The sequence below is a fragment of the Podarcis cretensis genome, assembly GCF_951804945.1.
Source record: "Podarcis cretensis genome assembly, chromosome: 14".
In the NCBI taxonomy this organism is placed as follows: domain Eukaryota; kingdom Metazoa; phylum Chordata; class Lepidosauria; order Squamata; family Lacertidae; genus Podarcis; species Podarcis cretensis.
In genome coordinates, this window is record NC_137183.1 from 32,734,918 (window position 1) to 32,746,596 (window position 11,679).

The 11,679-nt window shown below is 44.4% G+C and overlaps 1 protein-coding gene across 1 annotated transcript in view; it reads right to left on the reverse strand.

The window, feature by feature from the left end:
- LOC307202508 (mesothelin-like) overlaps positions 1-2,292 on the reverse strand; it is a 28,175-nt gene extending 25,883 nt beyond the window's left edge. The window contains exons 1-2 of the mRNA XM_079952494.1: positions 2,189-2,292; positions 1,188-1,271 (exon numbers count right to left, since the gene is read on the reverse strand). Of these exons, the coding sequence (XP_079808620.1) occupies positions 1,188-1,254 (67 nt within the window). The 5' untranslated portion in view covers positions 1,255-1,271; positions 2,189-2,292. The remainder of the gene's footprint in view (positions 1-1,187; positions 1,272-2,188) is intronic.
- Positions 2,293-11,679: the final 9,387 nt, after the last annotated feature.

Below are 11,679 nucleotides of genomic sequence, written 5' to 3' on the forward strand. Positions count from 1 at the left end.
ACTGCTTCGGTTTTCGAACGCTTTTCTGAAGTTGAACATGCCACGCGGCTTCCATATTGAGTTTTCCAGAAGTAAATGCTTATGGCAGTAACTGCTTTGGTTTTCGAACATTTCAGAAGTCGAACGGCCTTCTGGAATGGATTACGTTCGGAAAATGAGGTACCACTGGACCTTTACTAGCAGACCAAGCACCCCCTGGCTTTACATTTGGTGGGAGACTGGAATTTACTGCAGAGTAAATTAATACAGCACAGAATTGGTGGAAGAAGAGCTTTCAACAATGTACCATGCAAATGTGGAAGGTGGTTCTCAGCCAGTCATCCTTAGAATGAATAATGGGGCATTAGAGGTGTCTCCCTCTTTCTGTCCATAAAAAAGCTGGAGGGTTTACAATTAATAACATATAATATAAATAACATGCCCTCCTATCATTTGCTTTTGCATGCTCTAATTTTCTTCTAATTATATGATGGCAACACCCAGATGTGAATCCATAAAGAAAAGGGCTATACTGAGACCCAAATTAGATGTTCTCTTGAATGAAGCATGCAGCTGGTTATCTTGTTTGTCCTAAAATAAACTTAGGTGTGCACAGGAAAGGAAGGCTGATCTCTTCACTCCTCACTGCAGTGAGATTTTCCCCCAGCCCACACAGCTAGGAGCATTAGGGAAATGTCTAAAAAGGTTTTAAAAAAGGACTCCCCCCCTCCGAAGAATTCAAAGGCCCCAATCCTCCCCCGTTCCCCAAAAATCTCTCCCATACCTTGTCAAAACGGTTTACTTCCTTCAAAATATTTTGGAAGTTTTCCCCAAACTCAAACTGGAACTCCTATTTTTGCTCCTGCTCCATGATGAAGTTTTGTGGCAGTTTAGAGACCTGAGAAACCTCTCTTCAGAGGATTACGAAGCTGCTTTTTGCCTCTCATATTGCCCAAGCAGGACTCTCTAAAATTTACCTCAGCGCTTTGTTGTATTTGGTTGTTTGTTCACAATTTATAGTTCACCCTTCAGTGGCCTGTCAATATTATCTAAAATTCACCTCAGTGATTTGCCGTGTTTAGCTACCGGTATTTGTTTTTACAATTTCTATTTTGCCTGTCACTAGCCAGTCAATCTTCTCAGGTTGGCTCAGGTGAATTTCAGTGACATCTTGGGAGCTGACAGCATCCAAACATAACTGTACTCACCAAACATAACAATGCAAGCAAATACTCTTGATCGACGTAGCATTATTCCAAATGGGTCCCTCCCCATGGTTAAATCTGCTCTCTCTAGGAAAAAAACCACACAAAGAAATAAATGAAACCAATTTCAGTTTTGGTCATAATTTTCTTCAGGTTTCCCTGATCATCAAAAGAACAGGAAATTCATTAGAAAAGCAGCATTAAAGGCATTCCAGAATTTGCAAACACAGAGACCTCAGCAGCGATGGATTTAGGCAATTATGAGTGGTTCTCCAGCTCAGGGCACTAAGCTAAGGGGGTGCAAAATAATAATAATATTGATAAGATCCATGGCTTTTTTCCAGCTGGAACATGCCGGAACTCAGTTCCAGCACCTCTCAGGTGGGTGCCATTGCCATTATAAGAGAATGAGGAAGGCATTCATGGTGCATTGCAGCACCTCTTTTTCTAGAAAAATAGCACTGTGACGATTTATTAAAAAGCAACTAGACCAAATAGAATTATTCTGAAAATAAGAAATATTGGGGGTGGGGTGGGGGTGGGTGGGCCAAATTTTGTCCTCGCTCAAGTCTCCAGAATTCCAAAGTCCACCTTTGACCTCAGAAACTGGGTCCGACTTACCAAACCCACAACACTTTTGCTTCTCTTTAAGGATTTTTTTAAATTAAAAAATGCTTCTGAACCCCTCTTCATTTCAATGATGCCAGAGCAGTTCACAATATAGTGCATTAAAAATCCATATCTTGAGTCTATGTGTAACCCTGTCAGCGCTTTAAATAATAATAGTAGTAATATTTATTATTTAGATAGCACTTCAGCTGATTCTCGCAATGTGCGCAAGTTTAAAAAATGGACAGGGCTTGATGGTGAGCTGCAGTTTAGATGAGAGATTGGTGGAGAAACAGGAAAGGGCAGGCTTCCCTTCAAGCAACAAAACTCACCAAACTATCTAGCAGAGGGCAGGAAAGCGAGCATGAAGCATCTTTTTTGAGCAAGGTACATACCTGATTCCTTCTCCTCGTGTGCTGGGCTGAAAGTGACAGGCTCCAAGTGCTCTGCTTTTCATTATGAAGGCAGGGTGTGACTCCTCTGCCTCTAATACCTTCATCTGAAGTGAGAGGACACATGTCAAGTGCCAACCGCACCCTGTGGTTTGTGGGTTTGTTTATTTATTTTATTTATTATTTTTTTAAAAAAGCTTTTCTTTATTAGTTTTTCGTAACGATAGAGACAGAAACATGTTCCTTTCCTCGCTCCCTCCACCCATCTCTACAACTCCCCTGACATTGTCCAAAAAAGCATAATTATATAAGACATATTAAAGGCAAAACAAAAAGTCACATTTAAATTATATATATGAATGTATCATTCCATAAATTACAGTAAGTCTTCCATGGTCTATATCCATGTTTCTTTGTTAAACCAATTTTATTAAAGCTGTCAGGTTTTTTTAAAATGTCATTTCCTCTCAAGGATCTTGTTGGTCAATTCTTCCATCAGAATTACGCCCCAGACTTGTGCCAGCCAGATTTCAAATAAGTCCATATTCAAGGATCTCCAGCTCTTAGACACTGCAAGGTGAGTTGCTGCCCTAAGGTGAATAATCAACCAATAATTTATCTTTAAGGACTTGTGCTTCCATAGCAAAGCCTGAAAGCAAGTTTATTTTTATTTTTTTAAAGAAAGGTTTGGCAACTGGATGAGATGTGCATCCATTAGATGTGCATCCATTAGTTCTTGCTGTACCCCAGGAAACAGAGACTCAACAGGAAGGCAGAGGAAATCCTTCTCTAATCCTCTTTTAAGGCCATCCAGGTTGGTGGCCATCATCACTGCCTCTAGTGGGAGTGAGTTCCATAGTTTAACTCTGTGCTGCATGAAGAAGTCTCATGTAGGATAGCTCATTCAGTAGAGCATGAGACTCTTAATCTCAGAGTCGTGGGTTTGAGTCCCATGTTGGGCAAAAGATTGCAGGGGGTTGGACCAGATGACCCTCATGGTCCCTTCCAACTCTACAATTCAATGATTCTCTGCGCTGTCAGTGTGAAGACAGTTGGTGATGGAGGATTGCAAGAGGTGATGCAAGGGGCAGAGTGGGAACAGAGAAAGTGACTCGGAGTTCAAGAAAGAGGCAAACAAAAGGCAGAAGATGAGAAGAAGGGCTGTGCACAGGATTCAGTCAAGCCATTAGCAAAATTAAGCATATTTGGAGGACCTTGGATCAGTGGCGGAGGAAGTGGGGTGCGGTGGGGGCAGGGCGCCTTGGGTGTCACCACTCGGTGGGGGGGGGGATGACAAAATGCCGGGTGGAGCTCACCACAGGGTCTGCAGTGCACCTGAGCCACACATCTCTCCTGGGAGAGACGTGGTGGCTTGGGCGCACGCAGGCTCCGCTCTGCCCAAACAGTCCGCCTGTTGCCTCCCCCCCCAGCTGTAGGGCGGCTGAGTGGGAGGAGGCAGGCAGACTCCGGAGGCCCCGCAGTGCACCCTGCCCCTATGGGAGGTGCGCTCCACCCCTGCCCCAGGGGCCCGAGTGGCTTACTCTGCCGCTGCCTTGGATGAGTCAGTTTTCACAGCCACAGATCACTGCAAGTCAGGTTGGATTGGCAGAGGGTGTTCTGTGGTTATCAGGGGGCAGCGCATCAGGCAGGAAGAAGAAACAGGAAGGCCAAGACCTGCCTGATCAGCTGCTGCATCTTCCCAGAAGAAGGTAGGCCCAAGGCTGAGGTTCTACTTCATGCCTGATGCCCTTCCTTGCAGGATCAATACCTCCACACTACAGCTCCCTCCTGCATTGGAATCCTTATGTACCATGGTGCATACTAGAGTATTTCACAGGTTGAGTATGCTCCAAGTTGATGGGCATTGCCATTCAAATAGTGTGTGTATGCGCTGTACAGTGGATGCTCAGGTTGCGAACGTGATCTGTGCAGGATGCACGTTTGCAACTCACAGTGTTTGCAACCTGCAGCTGCACGTCTGCGTACGTTCTGGTACTTCCGGGTTTCGGTGGGTCTGTAACCCGAAAAAACGCAACCTGACGCATCTGTAACCCAATGCATGACTGTAATAGATTATGCAGGGCAGGGCTTACATGCCCCCCAATATTTTATTCAAGTTGGCACCGCTGTCCCCATGCTGCTTGAAGGAGTGAACCACTGACTCATCTCACTGCCCCACTTTGCCCTTTCAAAGCACAGCCATCATTCTCCCTATTATCTGTTGACATATCTAACACCTTTTGTAGGCTTAACATGATGGACCTTTGAATGACTCTTCCCAGTGAGTGACTCAGCCCCGAGGGGGATCAATTCCTCCTGGCAACACCCTCAATGCAAGCAGAACTGTGGTCACTTCCCCAAAATTGAGCAACATCCCTGATCTGGAAGTATCAAGATCAAAAGAGGAGTTGAACAAACAAGATCAGTGAGTAGCTCAAAATCCTACCATGATGAAGAAAATGTAACAGAATCAGGCACTTGTTGAGGGCCCCACCATTGTGAAGATGTTTGCCATCTCAAATCTGGAGCTGTACCTGCTATCCTCTTCCCAGGCAGCATGGAAACATATTTTTATCTGCTTATGAACCCTTCAATATAGTGCCACTACAGCTTTGGGGGAAACTGCTGCTGCTGTCCCTCACCGGAGACAGAGAAACCCCACAGGGGCTGATCGGAAGACATTTCCTCAGGGCCACCTCAACTGCAGAGCGGTCCCTTTTGACGCTGTTTTAAATCTTTGTATTTGCATATGTATATGTCCCCTCTCTCCACAACTGAAGTCCTTTTGAGTCTTTAAATGCAGTTAGCAGTGAATAAATGCATTAAATTATAATATTATAATAAATTCAAGAAAGGATGTAATGGCTAGATTTAGGTATCACAGCAGCAAATACATTTTGTAACTGTTTGAAATTTGGACCAAGCATTTTAAATTGGCAAGGCAATGCTTTACCTTGTGGTTTCTTCAGCCCGCCCTGCAAAATCTCTAAAACTTTCAAACACCCACCATTTGATATGTTTTTAAATACTTCAGAATAAAGCAGCAAAAGAAGAAAGAAAAACCCACACCAAAAACAAACCTATTGCAATGTATACTCACCTCCTAATAGGAGTACTAGATGTCTGGATAAAGGTAAAGGTAAAGGGACCCCTGATCATTAGGTCCAGTTGTGGCCGACTCTGGGGTTGCAGTGCTCATCTCGCTTTATTGGCTGAGGGAGCCAGCGTACAGCTTCCAGGTAATGTGGCCAGCATGACTAAGTCGCTTCTGGCAAACCAGAGCCGCGGATGGAAAAGCCATTTACCTTCCCGCTGGAGCGGTACCTATTTATCTACTTGCACTTTGACGTGCTTTCGAGCTGCTAGGTTGGCAGGAGAGATGTCTGGATAAGTTTGCCTAAACAAAAATGTTTTTAGCAGGTACTGAAAATAGTACAGGGACTGCACCTGCCTGATATCAGTAGGCAGGGAGTTCCAGACTGTGGCTGATTGCACACTAAAAATTGATTTCTAACAAATGCAGAACCAGTATTACATGGTACCTATAATAGTGCCAGATAAGCAGATTGAAGCAGTTGAGTGGGCATGTATGGGGGAAGGTGATCTCGGGAGTAAGCTGGTCTCAAGCTGAGAAATGGCTCTGTTGCTCAGCTGTGGAATATCTGGTTTTCATGCAGAAAGTCCCAGGTTCAATGTCTGGGGTTGTCGGGTAAGGCTAGGAATGGCTCCTGTCTGAAACTCTGGAGAGGCACTGCCAGTCAGTGTAGATAATTCTGAGCTGGAGAGACCAATGGTCTGATTCAGGAGGAGGCAGCTTCCTTATGTTCCTCACTCAGTCCCTCAAACTCTGTCACCTGAGGTGACCATCTCACTTTGCCTTTTTCTGCTTATTATGGGGTTTACATTACATGGCTCCGGGTGCTTTTGCTGACACACAAGGTAAAATGAATGATGCTTTCAATGGATAGATGGATGGATGAGAAGTGAGCAGCAGGTTAGATACACCTCTAAGTGCCATGAGTGAATGGGGCTGGGGAAAAGGGAGGTTGAATATGTAACCCGAGGCCATGTTGTTCAAGGAGGCAAACACTACTCATTCCATGCTATTCATCCTGTTTCCACAAGGTGTGGCACAATTATTTACTCACCACACTGGGATTCTCTGGATCACTCACCAAATGCCTTCTTTTCCTTTACCCCTGTGTCAGGAAATATAAATATTTGGATAAAACTGTGCACTGTAATGAATGGCGCTAGTTGCTCTGACAGGCCGCTAAACAGTGAAGAGTGCCTTGTGAATTCTGGACATGCTCTGGATAGGCAGTAGGAAATGGGGAAAGGAGATTTTATAGTGAGGGAGATTCACAAGGGCCAAAGTTTTGCTCTTGGATTGAAGGAAGAGGTCATTGCAAAAAAGCTTTATCCAGTTAAGTTATTTTCAGGTTAAAGAAGGCTGATCGCCGAAGAACTGATGCTTCTGAATTATGGTGTTGGAGGAGTCCCCCCCTCTTGAGAGTCCCATGGCCTGCAAGAAGATCAAACCTCTCCATCAGCCCTGAGTGCTCACTGGAAGGACAGATCCTGAAGCGAAGGCTCCAATACTTTGGCCACCTCATGAGAAGAAAAGACTCATTGGAAAAGACTCTGATGTTGGGAAAGATGGAGGGCACAAGGAGAAGGAACGACAGAGGACAAGATGGTTGGACAGTGTTCTCAAAGCTACCAACATGAGTTTGACCAAGCTGTGGGAGGCAGTGGAAGACAGGAGTGCCTGGTGTGCTCTGGTCCATGGGGTAACGAAGAGTCGGACACGACTAAATGACTAAACAACAACAAGTAACTAACAAAACAAAACAAAACAAAACAAAACAAAACAAAACAAAACAAAACACAACACAACACAAGAAAGACACTCAGAAGGTCGATGTAATTTTAATCTGCTTTGGTATGTTAACATTTCTACTTTTTAAAGCATGACTGTACATTAGTCTTGATTTTATTGTTTTACCTTTTTGTAAACTGCTTTGAGGTTTTTGGTATTTTTTATAATCAAGCGGTGTATAAAATTTATGAAATAAATAAATAATGTAATAATTGAGGCATGTCCATTGTTCATTATTTGCAAGTGCTCCCCAGATTTCTTTTCTCTCCGGACTCCATTTGTGTTATATAAGAGACTTTGCTAATGTGAATAAACCACCATTAAACAAACCCCAGATTTGTGCTATGTGCAAACCAGGTCACGACTTATTTGTGAAAGCCCCCTCCTCATCTTGAAATGTGATGGTCAAATGATTGCCTTTCTTGGTTACTTTGTTGGTTGGAAAGTCTCATTGGCTCTCCGTCACAAAGTTCTCAAGCTCCAATCTGGCTGGGAAAGCCAAGCTCAGGCCAAGAGAAGCACATACCGGCTTGATTTCCGTTGTGCTAGAGGAAAATCTGTCATGGCACAGCCTGGATGGCCAAGGTGGACTTTGGCACTGCCAAAATGTTCAATGCATCAGAACCTAACCCACCCATGTCAACCTTTTATTTTCCATCTTCAGCATAATACAGATTGAAGGCTTGTTGGAACGCCATGGCGTCCTGGACTCTTTCCTGTTATGTCAAAACGAGGGATTATCAACTCTTCACCCCTTTCTTGTGAAGTGCTCCTGTCCAAAGTAAACCAGCAAGCAGCAAATCAAAGCCAAATTTGTTCAACAGATCCAAGATCTGTAACCGGAAATATTGTTCTTGGTTCTCTTTTTCCTTGTTCTAATTTTAAGAGCACAATAAAATATATTGGGCAGGGGGGGAATAAAGCCAAACAGACCCGAGGCAAAGTAGATCTGTGGCCAAGGCTGCTTCATATGCCGGATGTGGGTATTGTTTTTATATGCATGAAATTGTTTCTAGGCTTAACCTCAAATATCATGCAGTCCTATCTTTACGAGCTCTCTCTTCAAAAACATTGCAAAGCCTTTACTCTGGTGTGTTTAAACATCCTTCCATCAGCAGTCCTGGAGGGGATTTCCCCCTAATACTCCCCTTCCATTGTCAATGTAAATGTCCCTGTGAATTTGAAGAGGTAGAATTGGTAACTCATGTTCTTATGTGTTGCTCCTTTTATTGTGGTACTGGTATGATTTTTATGGAACATTTTTTTAAAAAGAAATTCCCAGGACGATCAAATGCAATTTATGTTCCTTGACTCCTTTCAGGTCAGAAAACATCCTCCTTTTCTAGAGTGGCTAAGTATTGTGCTGCTGCAAACTTTTAATTTTGTTCTTTATGCCTTGTGCTCTATAGTATGATACAGTTACAAGCAGGGACATAGCTGTCAACCTTCCCTTTTTTTGCGGGAAGTTCCCTTATTCCAGCGCCATTTCCTGCTGCTATCCTGGATTGTTAGATATCCCGTAGACTGTCCCCGGGACAGGTGAGGCTGCTGATCCCTTATTTTCGAGGTTCCCCAGGACAGGTGAGGCTGCTGATCCCTTATTTTCGAGGCTGCTGATCCCTTATTTTCAAATGTGAAAGTTGACAGCTATGAGCAGGGCCCGCCCAAGGTATTTTGGTACCTGAGGTGAACCACAAAATGGCAGCTCCCTCCCTGCCAGGGAAGAAAGTGGGAGTGAATATCAACATCAGGAACAAGGGGGGGGGAATAAAGATCTACATCAGGATCCGCGGTCCCTGTGGATCCTGCCACTTGAGGCAGTCACCTCAGCTTGCCTCATGGGTGGACCAGCCCTGGTTACTAGGAATTTTATTGATATTGTTTTCTATTTTGTTTTCTATTATTTTATAAATTTGTACAAAGTTTCTGCTTTGGTGACTGTAATAAAGAGAGTGATGGAATTATTTTGATTGTTTTGTTTTTATATATGAAACTGATATGCTTTCAGACATACCATTTTTGTATTTTTTTAAAATTGTTTTTAAAGTTTTTTATCATTGCCACTTCAATGTATTTAGAAGAAGCAATTCATAAATGGAAATGAATTCATATGTCCACCCATCCACCTCAAATTCTTCTCTTCAACGGTATGTCAGATATATTGGTACCCATTTCCTGCTGATTCTGTTGGACGCAACCAGCCTCCCATTTAAAACAGCTTCGGATTCTCATATTTAAACTGGCTCTTCGTTCCGAACTGAAAACTTACTTTTTTTTTTTTGGAGGGGCAATAGCTCAGTGGTAGAGCATCTGTTGTGGACATATGAAGTCCCAGGTTCAATCCACAGTATCTCCAAGTAGGGCTTGAAAAAAGATGACTAAAAATGGCCACTAACCTTGATAGCTATCCTCCACAGTCAGAGGCAGTCATGCTTCTGAATACCAGTTGTTGGAAATCACAGGAGGGGAGAGGGCTCCTGTGCTCAGGTCCTGCTTGTTGGATTCCAGCAGGCTCTCCATATGTTCCCGGGTTCTTTCTCCTGCCCCAAACCCTGCAGAGTTACTGTCAGTCAGTGTGGACAATACTGAACTAGAAGGACCAATGATCCGACTTGCTATTAGACTGCTTCCTATTTCCCCTGGTTTCTACTCTCCTAATGTCAGGGAATGGGCTGAAGCAGAGGATTGGGGAATGCATTCTCAAGCAGAGCAGATTCTCTTAGAAGAGGAGCTGGAGGGGGAAGATTTGACCCCCCCCACACCTTGCCTACAGCTGTCTCAGAAGCGGAGACAGACACAGAGCAACTTAGGCAGGAGTTACTTAGCTACGAGATAATGGCAAGAGAAACAGAAGGGAGGGGACAGATAGCAGAGACATCATTAGAGAGTGGGGGGGGGGACCCTCCTGACCCTCCCTCCCAACGAACTAGGAGATCCGACCGTATTAGAGAACAAAAGATGCAGAGAGGAGGAGGGACTTCCTGTTGGCGTGCAGGATGTTGCTGGCGACGGGGAGGGAAGGATTTAAAGTAGCCAACTGCTCTCCTTGTGGAGGGATGTGGATTTTTGCTTACAAAGCTGAGTAAAAGGACTATAAAAAATAAACTGCTCGTTAATTCTTATCTATGAAGTTACCGAAGGTAGAGGTAGACTCTCCACACATGACACATAACCCCCTTCCCCCAGCACCTGCCACCTCAGGCAGTCACCTCGCTTTGCCTAATGGTTTCATCGGGGACGGACGTTGGCCTTTAAATTTTCAGCGGTGCTCATTGCAAGCCCAGAATTCGGCACTCCCTGCCTCTTGGCTCCCATTCTGTTCAATTCACTGTGTCATAGTTGTGTCCCCCCACCCCCGCTGGCTTTGCACCCAGTGCAGGGAAGCAGTGGTTCTGCCCTAAATCCACCTCTGGTTTCATTCCAGATCCATTTCTCCATGTGCTGTTCTTCTTAGTTGTGCTTCCTGCAATGCAGGGGCTTGAACTAGTTGACCCTTGGGATCCTTTCCAACTCTACAGTTCTATGTTTCTGATGCCATGTGCACAGTCATGTTCCCCATTGGCCAATCACAAGATCCATTTGCAGAAATTCAGGCTGCAGAAGCACCTCATCTTCCTGGCTCTTTGGACAGGTATTCTTAGTCACACCTGTGAGAGGGGAGGATGAAACTTGTCAGGACAAATGCCCTCCGCCGCCACACCTGCCAAAGTGTTCCAGGTAATTACCAGGAGGCGTTTGTTTGCCCGGGGCTTATTTTTAAAATGGGAGCCACTTGTACCTGTCAAGGAATGTTTCTGACAGAACACGTAGTGACTTCTTCACTTTTTCAGCCAATGCTCTTAGATTCCAGCTGGAGAAGTCTGCACTGCTGTTGTGCATTTAACTTTCTTCTTCAGGCATGGTTGGGCTTGATTTATCATCCACACTGGTCGAAAACAGTTGAAGAAACTTTATGATTCCTGCCCCCTACTTCAAAGCAAGTCTGCAGCAATTCAAAGGCCTTCCCAGAAAGCTAGCAACGTTGCTAACGTTAATGTGAAGGGGAAGTGCTGTGGCTCAGTGAGAGAGCATCTGCTTTGCATGCAGAAGGTCCCAGGTTCAAACCCTGGAGTCTCCAGGTAGAGCTGCAATAGCTACCAGGTCTGAAAGTACTGCAGAGCCTCTGCCAGTTAGTACTGAGCCAGGTGGACAAATGTTCTTGTTTTCCTTACACCCACCTGAATGCAGAATTGGGAGCAGCAGCAGATGTGGGTTGTCTCTGATTGTTACTGTAGTTGTATGCTTTTATCACTCTCACAGCTTTCTCCCGATTGAAGTGTGGAGTGTTTGAGGACTGGGACATTCGTAGGGAAACCAAAATGCTTGTTTACAAAGCTACCAACCTTACTATATGCTTGTGAAACATGGACCACTTACAAATGCCACCTCCAGCTCCTCGAAAGATTCCATCAATGGTGTCTTCGGAAAAAAATTACACATCACTTGGGAAGACAGGGGAACCAATGCCAGTGTACTGGAAGAAGCAAAGATCACCAGTGTTGAAGCGATGATTCTTCAACATCAACTTTGTTGGACTGGCCATGTTGTGTGGATACCTGATTATCATCTTCCA